The sequence below is a fragment of the Anopheles arabiensis genome, chromosome 3, assembly GCF_016920715.1.
Source record: "Anopheles arabiensis isolate DONGOLA chromosome 3, AaraD3, whole genome shotgun sequence".
Classification (NCBI taxonomy): Eukaryota; Metazoa; Arthropoda; class Insecta; order Diptera; family Culicidae; genus Anopheles; species Anopheles arabiensis.
Window position 1 is genome coordinate 42,006,685 of NC_053518.1, and position 22,654 is coordinate 42,029,338.

Consider the following 22,654-nt stretch of genomic DNA (forward strand, 5'->3'; position numbering starts at 1 on the left):
GCTGGAGAACATACGGGGCATTGTCATTTGCCCAAAACGCCAAACCAGTTGAAACCAAACTGATGAAAATGATTTAGTAGACTCTCAATATGATATCAGTTGCCATTTTTTAATGGAACTTGGCCACGTAGTCCAGAAATGCAATATTTCTATCAGAGAATAATTGGAACAAGTCTTGTAGGATGAGTGGATCAAAAATACGCCTTTTTAAAGGTTCAAATGACTTCTTACGTTGTGCAAGTAGTCACCAATAATCATAAATGCAAAGAAGAAACAAGATCTGGACATTTTTTGATTCCATAACCTTTGTTTTCATACGTATATTATGCCAAAAGTCTGATGGACGAATACTTTTTGCGCGCCCATCAAACGACTTTTCTTAGTTTTTCAATGTATTTTGGTTGATATTACACTATTTGAATGCTTATTTTTTAGCAAAACGTGTGTATTGATGGTCAAACCTCATGACTACTTTTACCACTCCTTGTCTATTGCGGCCATAATTCGCCTTTTTCTACAAAATATTCAGCTAGACGAATACTTTTTGGACTGACTGTATGTCTTCTTTTTCTGCTTCTTTGCGAGAAAGTGTGTATCCTCCTATGTTGTTCAAACTTCCGTATGAACTCCAGCACCTACGACTCCGATCCGACTCGCACTATTGTTAGTCCAATTCCGACTCCGCCAAAATGGAACCACTAGATCCGCCCGGAGTCGTAGTCGCCCGGAGCCGTCCGGAGTTGTCCGGAGTCGTCCGGTTTACGTTTAGAAAAAAGGTCCATGTTATTATTTCCATTGCCGTATGAGTTACAATAAACCCAAATCTTTCACTAAGCGTATAAACCATGGCAATTCTTCATCATAACTTTACATTTCTTACTCAGTTCTGTGTTTCAACGAATAATGTGGTTGTTGGAAACTCGTGAATGCCCAACTCCCCAACTCCACTGTTTTCCGGCACAGTTTTCAATGTGAACAGCATTATTCAAAACTGTCAATATGTTTTTCAACAGCTGCCCTTATTTGTGAAGCTGGGCGGTTTTGAAAAAACCTCGCGCGATTGTTGAATAATGCCGTTCAAATTAGAAACTACTCCGGAAAACGGTGTAGGATGAACAAATAGTAGGCTGTGTTTCGTATAAGATTCTCAATCAGAAACTCAACCATATCATCATCACGTTGTGTAAACGACGGGACGGAGCACGTACAGCGCAATCGAGAACAAGAGGAATGGAGCATACGCTATATGCTAAAAGGTAGAAACATCGGATAGTATACTAGCAATAAAGCATTTTTGTATAAAAGAATGCAAGACTTCAAGAGCCCCAAGGTCAAGAAGACGACAGCGGATAGGATATGGACGGAGAGCCTGTTGAAAATTGCCGAAGACGCGTCGAGCACCTACACTAGGACTACATTTAGAATTAATTAGCTAAATTTTCTCAATAGTTACGATTTCCTTTTTAATTTAATTTTTGCTACTCATCCATTTTTACACGCCCCTCACCACGCCTGTGTGATGTCAGGTGAAGTGTTTTATTAACGAAAATAATTTATTTTCCTTCACACGTTCCGTACAACGCTCGTTTCCAGTGTAAAAAATAAAGCCCGAAACAGTCGGCGTTGGTAAAATTGTGTTTAATTATAATTTAATAAAAAAAAAGTAAACGAACCTACACACTTCTTATTGGGAATTATACACGCGCACAGCAAAAGTTCCACGATTTCAGTTGGATGTATATGTGTTAACAGAAAAAGCAATCCCAACACCCTAGTTGGAATTTTACACAGTCTAATTGGGAGCAAGAAAAAAATATGGATTAAAATCCTACCTAGATAATTCTGCTTAGCAAAAACAAACACGTGCAACATAAATTCAACAAGTCTCTCTCTTCAACGTTGATATTAACACAGGGTTTGCTGTTTTGGTGCAAGATACTTGCAAACAACAGAACAGAAGGAGATGAAGATGAAGGCGAAGCAAGCAAACAGTAGATTTGGTTGTGGTTTTGATTATGGATTGCTTTGGGAGTTCAAAGTAAAACAGCGGCCAGCAGCATACGAGTAGCCAGCAGTGTTGTGTGTTGTGCCCGATATGCGCGCCACTATTCGATCACAGTGTTGATGTTGAGGGTTTGTTCCCGCTCGTCGTAGATACACTTTGCAAAATTTACCTAGAATAGACAGGTGGCAAACAATGTTCATTAGACCAATGAATTCCGCTCTCACTCTTTCTCTCTCTCTCCCGATACGAAGTGCAAATCCACTTACATGATAGCAAATCTTCTTCGCAATCTCCTCGTTCTGACAGCGCACCCGTGGTCTTTTAACCATTTCCGGCGCACTCGGCGTGAGCGACGACTTTGACGGCAGCGACAGACAGAACTCGATGTACGTGACCGGTTTGCGCGTACCTCCGCCGCTGGAACGGCCCCCCGAGCCTTGGGAGGCCCCGGACGGCAGGTCGGCGGGCTGCACGGTAAGCGGTTGGCAGGAGATGATCTCACTCATCGGATAGTTAAACACGATCATCGTCGTTTCGTCGTTCTTCGAAAAGCCCCACACATTTTCTGCCGACACTAGCAGGCGCATCTTCGAGTCCTTCGTGTCTAGCAGGCACGGTTCGTACGCCATGAACTGTTCGGCAAAGTTGCGCTTGTTGATCAGGAACAGGTACTGCTGGCCCGTGCTCTGCAGGTACGAGTACGGTGGCAACAGACCGCCCGGGGCGCCCGTCACCGTGCGTGGCGGTCGCTTTCGCTCCGGTAGTATGCGGTTCGAGCCCTTGCTCTGTTCGCGTACAGCATTGGCCGTCTCGGAGGCCAGATCTAGCACACCGATCACGGGCTTGGTCACCGTACCGACCAGCCCCTTGCCGAGCCCGGTAATGAACCCGGACAGCCCATCGCTGGCCGTACCCTGGTAGGTGTGCTTCACGATGCTGGTCACGCCGCCCAGCAACCCGAAGGTGAAGCCACGGAAACCGGCCACCAGATGGTCACCGGTCGTACCGCTCCCACTGCCGCCCGACACGTCCAGTATGCGTTGGCGCGTTTCCACGTGCTCGTCGTCAAACACGACCTTGCCCAGCCCGTCGGAAATGGTTTCCGTAAGCTTGGCGGTCGAGTTGGAAATGCCGTGCGTGACGTTCTTTACCAGCGACGAGATCGACCCTTCGAGCAGCAGGCCCGAGAAGCCCTCGGACAGATCGTTCGCAAAACCGAGCGGATTGCCGAGAAAGTCCACGCTGCCCAGTATCGAGGCGGCCTGCCATTTCAGCTCCTGCTTGTAGTGCGCCTTGATCGCGCTCACGTACGCATCCATCGTCTCGAAGTGGTACTTGTGCGCAAACTGCTCAAAGTTGATGACCGCATCCTCGAACTTGATGAAGGTAAACCCGAGATTGCGCTTGATCTCGGCAAACTCGGCCGTCAGCTTGCTGGCCGTCACGAAGCTGAGCCGAATCTGGGCCGGTATGATGCGCAGATCGCCAAAGTAATAGCGCTTCACGTTGCTGTCCAGCACCTTGTACACAATCTTCTGCGCTTCATAGTCCGTCTCGTCCGGCAGGGTGGTCGGATCGACGGTAGGTTTGGCAAAGCCGAAGAATTTCACCATTCGCAGGAATAGTCGCTCCTCGAGGTAGACGGCCACCGGTCGGATGCTCACGATAAAGTGCTCGAATATGACCGCGTTCGTGTTGGGCGAGGGAAGCTGCTTCACGTTGAGCTGCAGCGAGGATCCACCGCCGCCGGATCCACCGCCGTGCTGGTCGGCGGCTCCACCAGAACCACCGATCGTGTACAGCATGATCGGGCAGGACGTCTCGAACAGCTGATTGTCGATCTGCATGTCGCCGACGGAAAAGTCCAGCGAGTTCACTGCCGGCGTGCGGATGCACTCCATGTGAATGTTTTCCAGCGTCACGTAAGCCAACTCTTCGCACGGCTGGTTCGAGATGAGCGACAGGCCAATGCCCTTGCGCAGCTTCAGCTGCACGTGGTACTCCTGGATGTCCTTGCCGGACTGGTTGCTGCCATTACCGCCCGTGTCCGACGAAACGCTGCGCCCGCTATTGAATATGTGCGAAACGTGCTTCCAGCTCGAGTCGAGCGTCAGCTCACCGCGCCCGCCCGCCTTCACGTCCCGTATCTGGATGGATTTGATCGGACCGTCCATGCGGTACGAGACGGACAGGCAGCCGGACCCGGGTCGAAGCTTCTGCCGCTCGATCGCCTGCTCGTACGGCACGCCGCACTGGGTGAGCACCTTCGTGTCGGACACACACATCCCGAGCACCGCTTCCGAGCCGGCCCGCAGACCAAAAAAGCCTCCCCGCGCCTGTACGCACATGTTAGAATGTTCGCACATCAGCCGCCCGTCCTCGGTAAAGTGCCAGGTTTGGGTTGAGCGGCGCTGCCTGTTGGCCGGTCGCACTACCAGCGCGATGTATTGCATCGGCTGCGGTGGCTTTTCGAGATCCAGCACGTACCGGGGCTGCTTGCGGCCCGGTTCGCTCGGTGGCGATGTGCCTTCGTGCTCGAGCTGCTTCTCATTGTTCATGCGCCACAGCTGCGACCGATCTCCGGCCTGTTTGCGCACGAGCAGCACCCGCCCATCGACCACGCCGAGTACGAGCTGCTGCGAGCGCACCTCGAACCGGCCGTCCTCCTCCTCCTGCAGGCCCGTCTCGAACGTCTGGCTGAAGGCGATGTAGATGAAGTTTTCGTACATCAGCCGGAACGGTTCGAACCCGTCCAGCCGACAGTTGGAGTAGTCTCCGCCGGGCGCTTCCAGCTGCAGGTAGGGCGCCCCCGTCGGTTCGTCCAGCACGTACGCGATCGAGCACTGCGGGCGGACGACCGTCTTGAAGGTCGCCTTCATGTCGGCCTGCGCGAACGTGATCGGCACGTGCGAGTAGTTGTCCAGCCGGATCGGGGGCGGTAAGGCTTGCGCATCGCTAAAGATCATGAAGTACGTCGCGCCGTGCAGGATCGTTTCGAGGCGCAGGAAATGCATCGTTCCGTTCGTGTTGCGGATGTTTATGTACAGGCTGAGCCCGGTACTGGTGATGGGTATGCCGCCCGACCAGAGACACTCCGGCACCTCGGGCAGCCGGACGCACAGTTCGTGCTCGCGCTCCAACCGCGGCCAGTGGAATGGAATGTGACAGCCGGGTACGGCCTCAATGCATGCCGCCGACGACGACGAAGATGAGGTGGAGGACGAGCGAGCCACCATCGTGGGATCGTACACGGTCGTCGTGTCTACGAGACATTTCTGAAGCACCTGCAGCGTGTAGCTGCTCCGATTGTACAGCTGGTAGCGGGGCGAAAAGGTCACGATCGAGGTTTGCCCGTATTTGCCTCGCGCTCGCCGCACCTCGATACCGATGATGAACGTTTCCGATGGGCCGCGCAGCTGCCGGTGCTGGGTGCCCTGCTCCAGCTTGAACGGTTGGCACCAGTTCGGGCTGCCGCCGAACCGACGGCCCAGCCGCATCGTCACACTGCCCGAGCAGCCCGGATCGCTGAACGCAAACATGAACGGGGTGATCATGCGCGCCTCCTCGTTTTCGCTAAACTGCCCCGCACACTCCGTGTCGAGATCGTCCTGCCTGAACACTAGCGGCAGACCGGTCCGATTCACCAGCCAGTACGGTGCGCCGATCGATATCTGCACGCCGCGTCCCCGCACCACCACGATCGTGGCGGACAGTTTCAGCATCCGGCCGCCCATATCGAACAGTCGCACGTCGAGCGTGGTCGAACCGTACGTTCCGGCCGGGATGGTGATCTGTCCCGCGTTCGGGTAGCTGTCCAGCGTCAGCGACAGTGCAATCGGCTGCTCAATGTCTACCTCGGTAATGCGGGCCGTGTCGGAGGAGGAAATGCGCCCCTGGCTGCCAGACGGCAGCCGGTACAGCAGTTCGCACGGTAACAGATTGTGGATGCGCATCGGTGGGAAAATCGTAATCACGTGCCCGGGCAGATGTATCACGTCCTTGCTCGGGTACGGCTCCTTGCGTATGGCCATCAGCATTTTGCACGTTTTGTCGCGCGGGCCCCGACAGCTGCGCAGCTCCTGATAAATCTCGCCCGGCTCGATCGCGTCGGCCCACTGGATGCCACGGTCCGTAAACTGGAAGCCACCGTGCGCGAGCGACTTTGGAATGTCGAAGCGCTGCAGCAGCGTCCAACCTTCGCTCGAACTGCTAGCCTGCGAACCGGGCACGGGGGAAGGGGCGGAAGACGTCAGCATGTTCATCGCGTCATCTAGGGCGGCTCCGAGCAGTGGCCGGAAGTACAGCACGGCGTGCACGTGCGTCAGCGGCACGTGCAGCAGCTCGTTCGAGTGCAGAATGGCCGTCTTGGTTTCGGGCCAGTGGCGTATGTTCAGATGGCCGAACAGGTGCTCCATCTTGACCAGCACCGGCAGGTCTAGCTTGTTGATGAGCTTCAATGCCGACCGGACGGTGATCAGCTTCTGGGCCGAACCTTCCATCGTCACGCCAAACACTATCCGGGCACGGGGCATTTGCGAGTAGTCGGCGACTGCCGCGCTGCACATGTCGGGCCGCGCATGCCGGAAGTAGGTTCCCACGCGATCCACCGACACGGGACCGACCTCCTGCCAACCCTCCACCCGCACGGCTATCTGGTGCAGATTCATCTTGTGGCTGTCGCGATGGCGCGCCTTATTGCGCGTACCGTACGAGAATGTAGCTACGCCACCCGGCTCCACCAGCGTCCAGTTCGCTTCCGGCGGCACGTTCGGTAACGAACCGACGATACCGCCCCGTCCACGGGTAGATGAGATAAGCTCGGAGGAAATCAACGTCGTGTACCATAACCGTACGCCCGTATCGTTTTTGATCGCGAACGGTATGAACGGAGCCCGCTGCCGGTAGCTGGCAATGGTGGACGAGTTGGTGATTGCATTGGTCCCGTTCGTTTTCCCATTCGCACCGTCCGAATCGACGTAATAATCCTGCATCCAGTTGTCCTTCACGAGCGCGAACAGCTCAATCAACGTGCTGGTAATGTTCAGCCGCAGCGTGTCGTTGCTTTCCACGCGCATGTTCAACCGATTGCCCCCCGTACCGATCGGCGACTCGGTATCGATCGCCAAACTGTAGCCCCATTTTGCTTCCAGCTTCCACGATTCGATCATCGGTTCCCAGCCGCTCAGGACGCGATTGTAGTAGTCCACCGCGAACACGCCCGCCATGCGGCCTGCATTGTAGCCGGAGAACGTTGCCGCCAGAGCGTCCACCGCAACCGCGACGGTTGGATCCGCGGACGAGGGTGCGTCCGGCAGGTGAGCGGCCGGACCGTGCACCGGTCCAAGCTCCTGCCGCAGATCGAGCTTGCTAAGCGAAAGCTCCACCAGCGGTACATCCGCATCACGGCAATCGTCGATGACGCAGATGGAAATGCAGGGCGATTTCATCTCGATGGCAATGATGTTGAGTGCACCGGCCGTGTTGCCACCCTTGCCCGCTCCAGCCCCACCCGCGCTGCCCGTGCTTCCAACGCTGCTGCTGTGCATAAGGCCACGTTCGTCGTGGCGGCGGGGTTCCTTGTTTTGCGTTAACCACAGGGCCGCCTCGTCCAGCTGGTGGCTGCAACGCTCGAGTGCAAGCAAGCAGTCCTCCTTTCGAAATCCCAGGTGGATTAACTTTTCCACCGCCCTAGAGTTGGACGCTGACGGTACGCTGCCACCGGCCGAGTCGATACTTCCGCCCTTCCAGTGACCTTCGCTCGTTCTACGCTCCTGTTGCTGTTTATGATCGCGCGCATTTTTCGTCTGCTTCGGCAACGATTCCAGCATCTGCCGGAACATGCGCACATCGTGATAGGATAATCGAATGCACAGCTGTTTCTGCATTTGAATCTAACGTTGGAAGAGCGTCAAAATGAGCGTAAAAAACACATTAATATAATTCTATTGTTTGTTGTAGCTGTATGCTTACCTCTAGTACACCCTTCTTCACGTCCATGTTGATCGTGACTGGATCGATGATGGACAGTGCCGTACGTTCTTCGGCACCCAGTATGCACGAAAACACCTCCAGATTGTTCAGATTGATTGACAGCGTTTTGTTCACCTCGAACGGACGGTACGACACAACCGTTGTACTCTGCCAATGCAAGAATTAGCATTTAGTAACAATGCAACACAACGCCGCTAAAGCTACACTTACCTTCAATATGACCGCATTCGTGTCGTGCTGGTCCGTTTTCTCCACAAACACCAGCTCCGAGTCCGTTATGTTAAGCTTCAGCTCCATACGATTGTCCTCGACCGGTGTCGGTACCCTCTGTACGGCGCTTCGCAGCCCGGCATCGATCGACCTGTCGGCCCATTGCAACGTTCCACCCGTTCCACTGTCGAGCCCGTCCACCAGCAGCGGTTGCGGTGGTGGTGGGTCCTCCTGCTGCAGTATAAAGTCACGCGCATTCTCCAACCAATCCAGAATGGCCATCAAGCGCATATTGTTCAGCAGGATGGTAAATTTGGTCAAGTCCTTGCGCCGCCGGCTGTGTATTTCCGCCTGCACCAGCTCCGCGCCCGGTTCGCTCCGGATCGGCTGTAGAATGTTCGGGAACACGTTCAACACTTCGGTGCTGCCCGTGCGCGACAGTCCCGGGCCCGGTTTTACCGGACACTGGCGCTCCGAGGGCAAGAATCGTGTATCGATTAGCTGGATCTGTTGCGACACTAGATCGATGTCTTGCGCACCGTCGCTAAAGCAGTCGACCAGCAGCTTGGATTTGATAAAGTTTACGCAGGCGAGCGGTTCTGTGGTGCCGCAGTAATCGTCGTCGATGGTTTGCACCAACCGTACGGACACGTCAAGCAGTTCGAGATTGATGGACAGATTCTTCCACACCTCCTCCGGCGCATCCTGTGCATCGACTGCGTTTAGGCTGAGCGTGCTGTTCGGGATGGAGAAGGCGCGCAGATACAGTTCGTCGATCGGCTCGCCGAGATTGTGCGACAGGAAGCCCCGTATCAGTCGGTACTGCTGCAGATCGAGCAGAGCATCCAACTTCGTCAGTTTTCCGTGCACCGTAATGTCTGGAACTGGAGAAATCGAAAGAGATAGTTATTATATGCACAACGCACCAAACAACCAAATAACTCACCGAAATGGCTGGTAAGCGAATCGAGATTCCTTTCCACCTCTAGCTTAAGGTGACACTTCTCTTTTAGTAAACTTGGTCCCTTCTTTACCAGCCTGTATCCCTTCATGTCGATCCCGGATGCGACACCGGATGTGGACTGCGACGGAATTGTAATGAATCGTTCCTCCGGTTCCGCCTCCATGCGGGCGGCAAAGATGTCCGTGTGGAACAGGTTCACGTGCATCACGTCGAGCACTTCCCTGTCAAGAGCGCTCAGCCGGAACTCATTCGTTAGCGTAAACTCACCCAGATCAGCCACAATCACTTGATCGCTGTTGTAGCTCATCGGCAGCAAAATGATTGGTGCTCCCGCATTGATCGCCAATCCGAGCTGGGTCGGACGTTGATTGTGGTACGCACGAACGTCAGACGGTTTGATCTTCCGCATCATAGGCTGCAAAAAAGGAGCGAGAGGGAATTAAAATCACAATTAGCACGAAAATCAAATCACAAAAAATCACAGAGCAATTGCTTACCGTTTGTAGATGGGAAAACTCCTTGAAGAACAGCTGTATCTCGGCGATAAACCGTTTCGTGTGCGTGTACCGTACCGACGACATCGTGATCGTTAGCTGTGCATCCTTCTGCAGACCTCTGACGGTGCCCTTGGCCGCATCACGCACGTACTTGAAGCTGAGCGCTTCGTTGCCGGTCGTCATGAACTTTTCCCTGTACAGTGTGCCGTACGGCGTCAGGTCGCTCAGCGTTATCGACCCGAGGCTACCCTCGACCTGTTTCGCTTGGCCACGTTTCGAGATCGTGAGCTGCGCGTTCGACACGTTCGCTTTCGCTATTTCACTCGTCGGTTTTGCCAACACCAAGCTTAACGATCGTACCGATATCTCGAGCTTCGACTGTCCGGCAATGGTTTGCTGCTGTCCTGATTTCGGTTGATTCGGCGTACCGGTGGCCTCACCAGCTGTACCCTCTTTTCGGTGCGCTCCATCCGACCGTCTTTCGGAGTATTGAGAGGGTTCCGGCGACTTATCCGAGCTTGATCCTCCTTCCGCATCGTCCGACAGCAGTCCAAAAAAGTCCAACAGCACGAACCAACTCTCCACCGACACGATCAGATCGAGACTGTTGAAATCGATCAGGCTGGACTGCTGCAGCGAACCGAACTGGGTGGCAAACGTGGGACAGGATGGATCCACCAGCACCGAACTGTAGATGACTAGATTTTCCTCCGGTTGCAGGCGCGATCCCGCCTGCGGTCGATGCACCGACGGCGAAGGTGGCGGTGTGTCCGGACAGAGTGATTTGTTCGTCGCAAGAAAAGAAAATCCCATCCTATCCTCCAGGTTGGTGGGCAACGAGTTGGGCAACCCGTCCCCCATTCCCAGCAGCAACCCCACTGGGTTCGGGCACGAGTGCGAAGCAAACGAGGATGCGTTCAGCCGGTCGTTTGAATCGCGCTCGGCTGACGTCACAACCATGTAGCGGTTTTTCGCCGTATCCGATTGCAGCAGATCCTCCATCAGCAGGGAGCGGAGTGAAATTTTCACGTGCGTTTCGTACTGGTTGCGTTTGTCAAAATCGACGCAAAAATCGCGGAATGATATCTGCACCAACGCTTCGCTACGGTTCCCATTCAGCTGGATGATGAACGCCGGCAGCTCGAAGTGTACGCGAATGCTGATGGCAGCGGACATACCACTCCCTGCCGCCGTCCGTTGCTCCACGTCCAAGCTGGACTGATAGAACAGGCCCTGGCGCGCCTTCGATGGCATCGGGAAGCTGTGGAACGAAAGCGACTCTTCGGCGATTTCGGTCACCTTTTCCAGCGTCGTCGGTACTTCGCTCGGTGGGCGGACGAGGTCCTTCGGTATCTTGAACAGATTGTCGATTGTCTCGAGCAGCTGCTCGTACTGCTGGCGCTTCAGCGACAGCCGGAGCGGCTTCACCACGCATCCCACTATCCGAAAGCCATCGCTTTCCTCGTCGCTGCAAATTGGATCGCTTCCCTGCTGGCGGCATATCTCCAAGCTGAAGATCGTATCGTGTATGATTGGGATGGCGTTTTCCTTGCACGAGTAAAACTCTTCCGCCCGGGGCAATCCGGCAAACCGGAACCCTTTCCGATTGGTCGTATCCAGCGAGTACAGATTTATGTTGCGGAAATCGATCTTATACCGATCCAGGCTGGATGCCGTGACACTGTGACGCCTGGCACCGCCCGGTTCTATCCCATCGCCGGCTATACTATCGATAAACTCCGTGGAATCTTCCTTTGCAAAGCGAATCCTGCTGCTAGCGGTGTTGTTATTACCCTCGGTCGCACCATCCGTCGGTTCGTAGATGCCGTCCAGATCGCTGAGATTGCAGTCGACCGATGTGCGATCGGCACCACTGAACAGATACCCTCCGCCCATCTCTTCCTGCCCACTGGGCGGGGGACTCGTGGAAAGGTTCACCACGATGCGCTCTTGGGAGGAGTTGGGCGACGCTCCGCCGGACGTTTGGTCCGTGTTGCTTACCGTGATGCGTCCCAGATGTGCAACCAGCACCTGCGGACTGCTGCTGCTCCGTGGAAGAATGAGCACGGGCGTATCCAGTGTAATGTCCACCTTTAGTGTGTAGTCTGAGTTTAGCAGAACATCCTGCGTCCTGGACAGCGACACGGTACGCTGACGGCGCACCCGTCTCGGCGAGGCGTAGATGCTTTCCGGCCGACTGCCGGTTAGATCGGAGCGCGACTGCACCAGCCCCAGTGCCATGTCGGTAGCTTTCTCGCGGATGGAGCGAGCCAAATTTTTAAGATAGTGCTTAAACTCCGTCGCACACCAGCTGAGCTCCTGCATAAAGCGGGCACAGTGAATGAACCACACCGAGGCCATCTTCACCCGGATATCGATGCACGCGTGCAAATCCTTCGAAACGCAGAACGATAGCGCTTGCCTTTCCTCGTGCATCCCGTCCGCCGTCGTCGTACCGTGATGGTGGTCGGCCCGTTTTGGCCCCAACCCGGTACCGTACACTTCCTGCGCCAGCGATGCCATCAGATCCGGTCCAGCCGAATCGGCGGCATCGAAGCGGGCGGACGGTACGGACGCTGCCGTGTCCGTCAGCGGATCTTTGCCGACGGAAAGTATACGCTGATGGTTTACACCTTCCGGCGTTAGGTCCAGCACTTGCAGGCCGCCGAGCGATCCCTCGACGGTGATGTCGCTGCCCAGGGTGGCATGAATTTTTGCCTCCGACATCGTAAACGTGCCCACCTTTCGTCCGACAAGATAGTTGTCCCTTATCAGTGCCCGCAGCACAAGCACGTTCAGGCGATGAAAATCGAACGTTATTTCTAGTCGCACCGGAGCGGGCGTAGTATCGGTGGATGACGAAACGGACGGTCGGCGAGCTGTGCTGGATGGTGTCATTTGTGATGGTTGAGTAGATGCCGGTTTTGCATGTGCTTTATCTGTATCGTCTCCGTAAGCTCCGTCACCGTTCCACATTCCACCGGACTGGTCAGGTGGCGCCGGAACCGGTACCGGAATGACACGCTTGATAAAGCCCAACAGCTCTACGATCGTTTCTTGGTTAGCTGAAAGAAAAGAAAGAATTTCATTAACTTTGCTTCTTCCATCGCAACATGCGCACATCAACCCTTACCAATAATGTCCAAGTTGTTGAACTGTATGTTTGCCACCTGCAGCTTGTCTTCCGGCCGTTCCGCAGTCACGAACACAATCTCCACCGTGATGAGCGCATCTAGATCACCCATCGTGGCAGCATTCCATGTGGGAGAAGTGGCTGTTTTACAACGTTCACACATACACGCACAAACATACGCACACAGGCACGCAAACGCATCGTTCAAGGGCGGGGGATGTGGGTTGGGGGTTGGGTTTCGTATTTTGTTTTGTTTTTTTTTTTTTGGGTGAGCGCCAAACAAAACAAACCGATAGAAAATAAACAAAATCGTAACAAAAACCGATAACAAACCAGCCGGCGGCCACAGCGACCAACAGCAACACACGAAAATGGATTTTTTTTGTTTTTGCATCCGGGGTTGGTCCAATAATGAGAAACACATGAGAAGAAAAGAAAAGAAAACGAACGAGAAAAGAAAAGTAATGTAAGTGATGCGTGCATGCATTAAATTGAGGAAGCGAAATCGATGTGGAACTTCAACACGGTCTAATTTTAGACAATCTAAAACGATCTAATGTAACCTGCCTTAAGCATATCCCGTGAGCTGGTGTCAACGACCACACGGGAAGGATATGATACGGGCAACAAATGAAAATGCTACAAATTATTTACAATTGCAATTGTGTGGAAGCAAACTGAATGAAAATAAGTACTCAATCAATAATAATGGCGCTGTAAGATTGAAAGGCAACAAAAAATGCATCCATTCACTCGCTTTACCTCTTTGCAAGTTGCTCAGCGCCTTCGAAATCGTCAACGGACTGGTAGGACGTCGATACTCCATGTTTGGATCTGGTGACGCCGGAGAGCACGGAGAGCATGGTTCACTCTGCCGAAGGCTACCAGATAAGCTGTCCATGCTGGAAAATAATTACCACCCCATTAAACTATTGCTACTCCATTAGAGGGTTCCATCACACCAGAAAACTTACCCCACGTGCCTGTGGCTTGCAATTAGCAACTCAAAATCCTGCCCAAACGATTGCATCGCGTCGACCAGCAGTAGCCCGTGCACGGACAGTGTCAGACTAATATCTTCCGGCCGTTGGCTGTAGCCAGCCTTTACACCCGACACCTGCAGCTCGGCCACACTGCGACCGCGCGATTGCACCTCCAACGACATCTGGTCGATCGTAAACTGAAACACTACAATGTTCGTGCCGCACTCTTTGCCCAACGCGCTTGAGGAAGAGCTGGCACGGCTCGCCTCCTCCTCGCTAGCCGCTCCCGGGCCAATCGTGCTAGCTTCGTTCTGCGGTTTCGAGTTTGCCGTGCCTTCCACACCTCGGTCTACCTCATCCGGAGGGTACGGTTGGGGCGGCGAAGTTGCCTGCTGATTCCAGCTCTGATTGGCCGCTTGTCCGGCTTTACTCAGCTTGTTCGCCAGCGTCAGTATCGACGACACCTTGTACTCGTTAATGTGCGCGTTCAACTTCGGCAGCGTGCCGGACAGCGTTAAGCTCGGGTACTGTGGATCGCTCGTGTAGACCACGCGCCGCTCCACCTGCAGCACGATGCTAAACCGATCGAGCACGTGCAGATTGGAGGTGCTCTTCAGGCTGGCCGCTGTCCAGCGTTCTTTGGCATGGCACACCAGCACCTGCAAGTCGGTCAGCTGCAGGTGGTACCGATCGTACAGCCGCTGATACAGCTGATACTCATCCAGCGCGTCACCGATCGCGGCCGCCGTTACCATGCCGCCCGTTGTCGCGCGATCGCTTGTCAGTTCCGGTGCTTCGGAAAATGCACTCACCAGCGTGGGCGAGTTCGTGGTGCTAGCTTCCGAACCGGGCGGCGTTGAGCACGGTGTCATAAATGCGTCCTCTTCGTCATTTTCCGTCTGCAGATCGGGCGAGATATCACGCTGGGCACCGAAAAACCCACCCGCAGTTGCCTTCGAGGCACCCGGGGCTCTGCCGGGCGCTGTTGCACTACCTCCCGCCACATCCGCACTGCTGGCCGTGAACCCATTCTCACCGTTGGTCAGCTGCAGCCGACCGAAATCCACCACCACGATGGTGCTGTTGATGCGGTCGCTAAAATTATCTACAAAAATGATCTGCGGCGCCGATATGTCAAACTCCAGCGTCCACGTTTTCCGCTCGCTCAGGTGACCCTCGATGATGTAGTTCCAATTCTTCATTAGCTCCTGCTTGGTTTTGTTCTTCATGTCCTCCAGCCGCCGGCGGGCATCGTACTGTTGGTGCGGTTTGGCCAGGAAATCCACCAACCACCGCACGGCGTCCATATTGTACACGATGTCGAGCGATTCCGACTTCACCATTAACCGATAGTCGGTATCGTACGAAAGCGGTTTCCGTTCGTACTGTAGTTGGAATATTGGCTCGGCCGGGCTGCCGTCCGCTGGGAGCGAGGTCGTACTGAGCCGTCCGGACGATCTTCCACTGAGCGGTGTCGACGAGCCGACCGATGAGGAACCTTTTACGTTGAGTTCATCTTTTTGCTGCGGTTTCACCAGATCGGGAAACTGCGAATTGGGCGTCAGCCGATCTTTGATCAGTATCGAACCGAGCGATAGGCCTACGTAATGTGAACCGCTACGCGGTCTCGACTCCACGTCCATCTTCAGGTCCTGGAACAGAAACTGCAGCTTGGGAGCCATCTCGACCGAGCTGCAAAAGTCGAGCGTACCGCGCTTCAGGATGAAATTAAACTTTCCAAACACAGCATCACGTTTAAGCAGCGAGTTTGACTCAACGGAGCCGGCTAGAGCGTCCAAAATTTCGTCCTCGAAGCTACTGACCGGGTTTAGCTCCGCGTCCTGCTGGCCCCAATACGACGAGGAACCATCCGCGTTTGGCATCAGTGCCAACTGTTGCTCATCTGCCGTACCGGCCATCATTACTGCATCGTCCTCGCCCGTACCGGGCGGTGTCCTTTGCTGTTGTTCGGAACTCTCCGCGTTTGTGCTGTTGTTATTGTTCTTGCTGTACCACCACTGGGGGAAGTAGTGCACGAGTAGCGATTTGCCCGCCGTGGCCGTCGTCGGCGAGCTGACGGTCGTTTTCTCCAGCTTTGGCATTTGCATCATGCAGACGTCCCGCAGCAACCGCAACTCGTCGAATGTACGGTCCCGCTCGATCCGATCCTTAAACTGTTTGTTCGCACTCGTCAGCACTTCGTTCGGGTTGGCCACGAGCCGCATGTAGATGCGAATGTACTGCATGTTTTCCTTCGCTATTACGTACGGATCCGTGCCAAGATGCCGGCAGAGCCCGTGACAGCGAACGGCGTAACGCCACCAGTCGCGCGCACACTCGCCCACCGATGCCGTTGGGCGCTGCAATTTAAACCTACGGTAGCGTGCTATGTCGTCCAGCCCGCGGACACACTGCATCATTTGATTGTATTGTATCTGCAAAAAGGGCGAAGGCAAATATGTTAATTGTGCAATGAAAATGTTCACCCACCAAACCAGTTACTTACATCACTAAGAGCTATTCTTATTTCGTCCCAAATTAGATCACAAACCAACCGCGGTCGGCTGCGCGTTCTGAGCGGGGTTTCACTACGATCCCGCCTTAGCTGTGCGCGTACACTGATCGGGCTGATCATGTGCACCGGCTCGTGCTGCGCCCGCGGGTCCCAGTACATGGAAAAGTTGGTCAGCTCGACCAGCTTGAAGGTGAGGTGCTGTGTGCTCCAGTTCGCCGTCTTGCCCGGCGTCCAGCTGGCGTCGCAGCTTTGCGCCGACAGCGAGTCGATCTTGATGCCACAGGCAAAGTGCTGGTGCGGGATCGTTAGCCCATCCTCGTACCGCACATGGATACCGTTTACCGTTAGCTGCAGGTTTTCTATAATGTTCGTCACCAGCGTAGTGCCGTAGTTGAGCCATCCGGAGTAGGACGACGCATAGTAGCTGCCCTCGGTGACGGGCGTTTCGCGCTGGGCGCGCCATTTCGCTTCCAATCGATCGAGGGACGCTACCTTTAGATCGAGCTCGGTTTGCTGTTCCACCTCCGCGTTCCAGTCCTGCTCGAGATCGATCGGGCCACAGGTGACCTGCACATTGTCAATGTACAGACACCAGGAAGCGGTACGGAACGCACGCACCGGTACGGTTAGCTTCACCTTGCCGATCGTACCGCTCACGATCTGCAACGGTAGGCCAAAGTGTCGCAGGGCATCTTTGCGCAAAGGGAGATTTTCCAACTCTACCTGGCCTTTAAAACAAACAAAAGATTCGAATTTTAGTAAACATTGAAAAATAAAGAGGAACAAGCAGAATGGAAATGTATAATGCAAACCCAGGAAGTACCAAGAAGTCGTCGGATTTTTTATCTCTTCCAGAAGTTATCAAATCAAGGGGAGGAGTAAGAATAACTGCAAAACGCAAAGACCAAATGTGCATCTGACAAAAAACGTTCTTTTTACCTATTTTGTGCGTCATAAACATGACCTGGAGGCAAGAGATAAGGAATTCCTCTTACAACTATCGGGGAAGAATGTGTGGAAGCATTGTAGGCTACGAATTTGTGACATTGAAGATTTGCTACAAAGTTCTATTATGCATTACATTAAATGAATGGCTATCCGGGTTCCATGAGAAGCAATGAGGCGGATTTAACGGGTCATTGACATTGGAAAAGCTACCCAGATTTTGGGTTTAGTTTTATGTTCAGTAGATTCGATTGGGCATTAATGTGGTAGTGACTCGTAGGTAAAGGAATTAGGGAGTTTCATATGAGTTGGAAAGATCTAATTGTTCCCTAAATTTAATCATTTTTTCTGACCAATAGTATGTTCAAACTTAATTAAATATCAAGACGCCCTTGGCTTCGTAAGCAGAGGAAAATTGAAGAAATTAATAATTTCTGCGGGTTAGTTTTCCAACAGATATCTTTTATTTTCTCGAGTTTGCTAGATACCAAATCAACAAGATCATTATATGAAGTGATCTCGTAGATATTTGAAAAAATCCGCAATACAAGTTGATGAAACCTTTCATTGAGCTCTTTGAGAATTCAATTACAATATTGACCCAACTAAAGCAGTATTTGAAGAACTTGACAATGTATCCAACGCTGATTGGTTTATAGGCTAAAGCCCTCACAATGAATTCATGAAAAGCTATGCAGAAATCAGGACGATGTATGAGCAAAAATGTCGGTCAATTTGATTGTTCATTGATATCAAAATTAAACTTCTTCTTCTTCTATTTGGCGTAACGTCCTACGAGGACATGCCGAGGCCTAAAATACAGGTTTTTGAGACTTAATTCAGCCGGATAAGATAGTCAAAAGTCCTTGCTACGGGGAGGACGGGTCCATGCACAATGGGCAGTTTAGAACAAATTTCGGGATAAAATTATTTTTGCAGAAATTGTTAGTTTTTATCGTTTGTAGTAAAGTGTTATGATAGTAAATAACATTTTATATGTAGTTTGCATCCATACCACCAGGTGGCGCTACATAAAATAGTGTTTTGAGGGATCTTTGCTTTGTTTTTTTTAAATTTTGTGTGTTTTTCGTGTATTTGTTGTTTCTAATAGTATAAACTATTTTAAAATATACTGTGATGTTCCATAATATATGAACAAAGCATAATAATTTTGAATAAGATAATATTATCTGCTTTGTATAGGACAATTGTAGCTAATTCTCATCACTGTTACTCACAGGTAGTACAAATATTAAAAATGTACATACACAACCTAGGTGGATGCTATTACAAGCTCCTAACGTCTAGTTCACATTTCTAAAGACATGAATAAAGGCATTTAAATAATTGGATAGAGCAGGCACATTGAAATAAAGTAGTTCTCAAATTCGTAATGAAAAGCTGCACATATTTTTTGTCTTTGAAGGTTAAAATTTTAAATCTGTTGTTTAAAAAAATAGGAATTACACATTTTCCTGGGCACTGATATCACACAATATTCATCCAATACTTGTCTGAACTGCCTTCAGAAGGGATAATAAAAATAAAAATCTGATGTTCGTGGTTTTACAACTATCTGAAAAATCAGAATTCAACTATAGCTGCAAACAAAGTATTTACTTAATTTGTTAAGTTAAACCCTGTCTTTGTTTTAGTGTGTGTAGCTACTGATATTGAACTGGTTAACGAATCAGAGTAATACAGCTCATTATACAAAATGTCCTTCTGGATGCATTTTCTTTCTTGCAAAATGTTCTTTGTAGCATATTCCCCTCTATCCTTATACTTAGTTTGTCATGACTTTTGGGAGTTTCTTCTCCCAAAACGCCAATAGATGCTAGTGCATTCATAACGTTTTCCTGTTATGCGTATAATTCAAGAACTATTTTCCTTATATCCGTCTATAATCTGGAGTAGGACCAAAAGGTATTTAGTTCTGAATTGCTTCATTATATTTAATAATAAAGTTAGGTTAGAATATAAATTTACATATGGGATAAGTACATGAGCTGAAATTAAGATACACAGCTTCGTAATGGAAATGAAAGTTGATCAAAAGCACGTAGAATATATTTTTGTAGAATACACTAAATACGCTACACTAGGCACCTATGGAGCCGCCTAGTTACGCATGTGTCTGTTTTTAGAAAAAGTTGATGTGAAAAAACTTCAATAAAATTCGCGTTCGCAAACTTTCGCAGAATATTTCTTCACAGATTGATAGTATATATATTACACTATAATGTGACATATATGAGACAACGCCACTCTACGCCACTTTCATAATGGCATCAAGTCAAAATTTAAAATGATGAAAAATTTCGGGATGTTTCTTTAGTTATTATCGTATATTTTTGGATAAAATATACTTAACTCAAAAACTTTTATGTATTTATAAAGCTGACTAAATATCCTTTGTAAAATGGCTAAATTTATCAAAATCGGTTCATATTCGAAAAAGTTACAAAGATTCAAAAATTACCAAAAAAGTGACGATTTTTCTGCGTTTTTTTAACAAGTCTCGACTTTGAGAGGTCTTTTCTAGAGAACCAGAAAAGATAAAGAGCTCATATTTGGTATTTTTCTTAGTTTAACCCTTAGTATTAAAACCTATTATTTGGAATTGCGCTATTACAAAGTTGATTTTTTGAATTTCATCCCGGCAAATGCCCATTGTGCCATGTGAGGCTTGAACCCATGACCCCATAGCGGACATTATATTGAGTCGTTCGAGTTGACGACTATACCACGAAACCGCCACACAAAATCAAAATTAAACCTAAATTTAATAATTCAACGAAGCGAACATTTTTCAAACAGTGTCTCATTTTATCGATCTGGTTTAATCGTCACATGCAATGAATTTCTGTGAAGTTGAGGCTCAAAATCGTTGTACTATCTTTGAACTAAAGTAAATCCCGATAAAATGGTCTTGCGGGACACATTGGACCCCATGAGGCGTAATCGGCATCAAGAACATTCACGCTCAACAGGTTTGAGATACAAGACGGAAACATGTAAAGCAATTTGTTGCATATCTGCTAATATGAGGAGCATTTTTAAGCCATATTTAAATCATCAATATGGAAATAGATTTATAGGATATAAATGAATCGAAAAAGCTAGTTCAGCAGAATCTGTGAGAGAGGTGAAGACGAGATAATGATTTTAGATAAATAAATTTGTAACTTAGGTAGACTTTCTAAAGCTCAATCTTCTTTCTAACAACTCTTGCTATTCCTTTCCCCATTCAAAGCAAAACCAAATAGCAAAACCTGAGTCATCAGACGGGGCGTGACTAATTACAGGTCGTCGCAACATATGGATGTAGCGTTGGGCATTAGGCGGCGGCAAGAAGGAAATTCACCATACCCAACCCCTATTAAACAAACAACCAAACTAGATCCCAAAATAATATAGATTGATAACGGCATGTGATAAGTACGAGATAAAAAAAAATGATTTACAAACCACACGTCATGGAATGAAATTCGTTTAACATATTGTATCTTATCAGCCCAAAATGTTCCCATAAAAGCATACGGATGAGTACAGGGAAACAGAATGGCTCAAGTTGTAAAGAAAATGCTGTCATTAGAATGGAATTCCTAAACGACCTGAACGAACCACCGTTACAAGCAACAGGTAGCGCGTTCCGCCAAGGGTCTAAATTGTTTGTTGGAACCCAGTCCAACTCTACCAACGGCATACAATCAAAACATTGACCACACAGAAGCAAAATGGGGCCGCATATTGACGGAGGTGGTCTTCTCTCTTTATTCAGCGGACTATGGTCAGCAACAATTACGCGGAGCCGCCGCTGATTTTTATGGAGGAAGGTTGTTACATAACCCTGACCATCGCAAGCAAGCAGTCCTCACCATCAATGGGGGTGGTTTGTGTGGCTCATCAACGGCAACGAAGTGGTTGCAGTGTGTGTTTCTCCATTTCGGTGGCCGTTTTCATTTTCCTCCGTCGGACGACGGTGTCTAACGATGGTGTGGTGGCGTGTGGAAGACGTTGTTCGTAGTAGCGATTTCCTTTACTCCGCACACATCACAGTGGAACATTAACTCTACCGGAACATTACAACAAACTTCGGTACACGTGAAGGAAAAGGAAATTGCGGTGCGTAAGCGATAGTAAGACAAAAAAAGGCACACTATCAGTTTGGACCGTCTGTTGGGATTGAATTTGAGACGTGAAGAAAACACTACCACAACAGCCGTTGGTGCTGTCAAGCGTGTAGCAACGACACTTGGCAACCTTTGCCCTGGGCCCACACTCACAAAAGACCGTTCGCGAGCCAGACGTCGTAGTAGACAACGGCGTAGAAATCGAAACCGATGGCATCATCATCGCCAAGGTGGATGATGCAGTCGGGGGATGTTGTTGCCGTTGGATTGGTTGGGCCCGCGGAACAAAACCCACTTGAACTTACCCGACAGCAATGCAATGGTCAGCTGGGCTGTGTTGAGATTTTCCACATATTTCCCGAGGTAGTTGTTTAACACCCAGGCAATTAGTTCCCGCAGCATGCTGGCCCGTTCCTTGCGGGCATTGGTGCTGCACCGCCAACTACTACGCCGAAAAGCAACACTACTGGCGCGCCAATTCGCACACACACTCCTGCTTGCCCTTTGGGTATAGGGAAAACCCTTCTTCCTCGACCACACACACACACGCACACGATTTTGGCACACACTGCAATCACTGCACGAAACGTTTCACGCAGCTTCTTGGGCGACAATTTTTGTTTTTACCTGTTTCACTTCCAGCTTTCGCTAAGCTTCCGCGCTTTTTTATTTTTGCTTTTCGCACACTCCGCCGTAACTTATATAATCTGCACTGTTTTCTTGGTGGATGCTATTCCGAAAAGGGCAACCTTTTGAGCACTGGGTTGCATTGATTTCTTCCTTCGTGCGCCCACACACACACACACGCACGACTGCACCTTTACACGATCTGCATCTTTTCAGCACTGTGGGGTTATGGAAAACGCGGCCGCGAATGTGGAAAAGCGTTCGAGCGTAGCGCCAGTTGCCGTTTTATTCTTTCCTCCTACGCGGACCGAATCACACACCACAATGACAACTGCGTCGCACTGCGCTGCTGACAGCTGTCAGCTGTTTGTTTGGAAGTGTGTGCGTGTGTGTGTGTGTGTGTGTGGGCAAGTGTGCGCCACTGCCCAAGCTGTACACAGTGAGGTGGGGCTTTTGGAACAAGGTTGATGTATATTGTATCGAAAGTACCTTTTCATAGCCCAATTCTGGATCTATTCCTTTTGGGTTGGAGCAAAGCGCAGGGTTTATAAAATTGTATTTGCTTATTTTGCAATACTTATGTTTTTATGTGCAATATTGGGCTAGAAAAGTAGTTTATAGTGTAACATCTATTCATAAAGTGTAGCA

At 50.5% G+C, this 22,654-nt stretch overlaps 1 protein-coding gene across 2 annotated transcripts; it reads right to left on the reverse strand.

Moving 5' to 3' along the window:
• Nucleotides 1-1,485: 1,485 nt before the first annotated feature.
• On the reverse strand, nt 1,486-22,351 carry LOC120904625 (vacuolar protein sorting-associated protein 13D). Of its 2 annotated transcripts, none has more exons than XM_040314785.1 (11): nt 21,685-22,351; nt 16,290-17,026; nt 13,775-16,218; nt 13,563-13,702; nt 12,801-12,899; nt 9,668-12,732; nt 9,153-9,585; nt 8,207-9,090; nt 7,976-8,143; nt 2,272-7,896; nt 1,486-2,174 (listed from the first exon to the last, which is right to left on the reverse strand). In XM_040314785.1, exons 1-11 carry the CDS (start codon nt 21,779-21,781, stop codon nt 2,106-2,108), a joined length of 13,761 nt encoding a protein of 4,586 aa, XP_040170719.1. In that variant the 5' UTR covers nt 21,782-22,351; the 3' UTR covers nt 1,486-2,105. The 2 variants fall into 2 exon arrangements, with proteins under 2 accessions (XP_040170719.1, XP_040170718.1); XM_040314784.1 differs by having other exon boundaries at nt 12,801-12,941.
• Between the last annotated feature and the right edge of the window lie 303 nt (nt 22,352-22,654).

Coding starts and splice junctions, on each gene's coding strand:
- LOC120904625 (XM_040314784.1), bottom strand. CDS start 21,781: ATGCTGCGGGAACTAATTGCCTGGGTGTTAAACAACTACCTCGGGAAA. Junction 8,144..8,206: donor CGAATGCGGTCATATTGAAG/GTAAGTGTAGCT, acceptor TTGCATTGGCAG/AGTACAACGGTTGTGTCGTA. Junction 2,175..2,271: donor CGAAGAAGATTTGCTATCAT/GTAAGTGGATTT, acceptor TGTCTATTCTAG/GTAAATTTTGCAAAGTGTAT.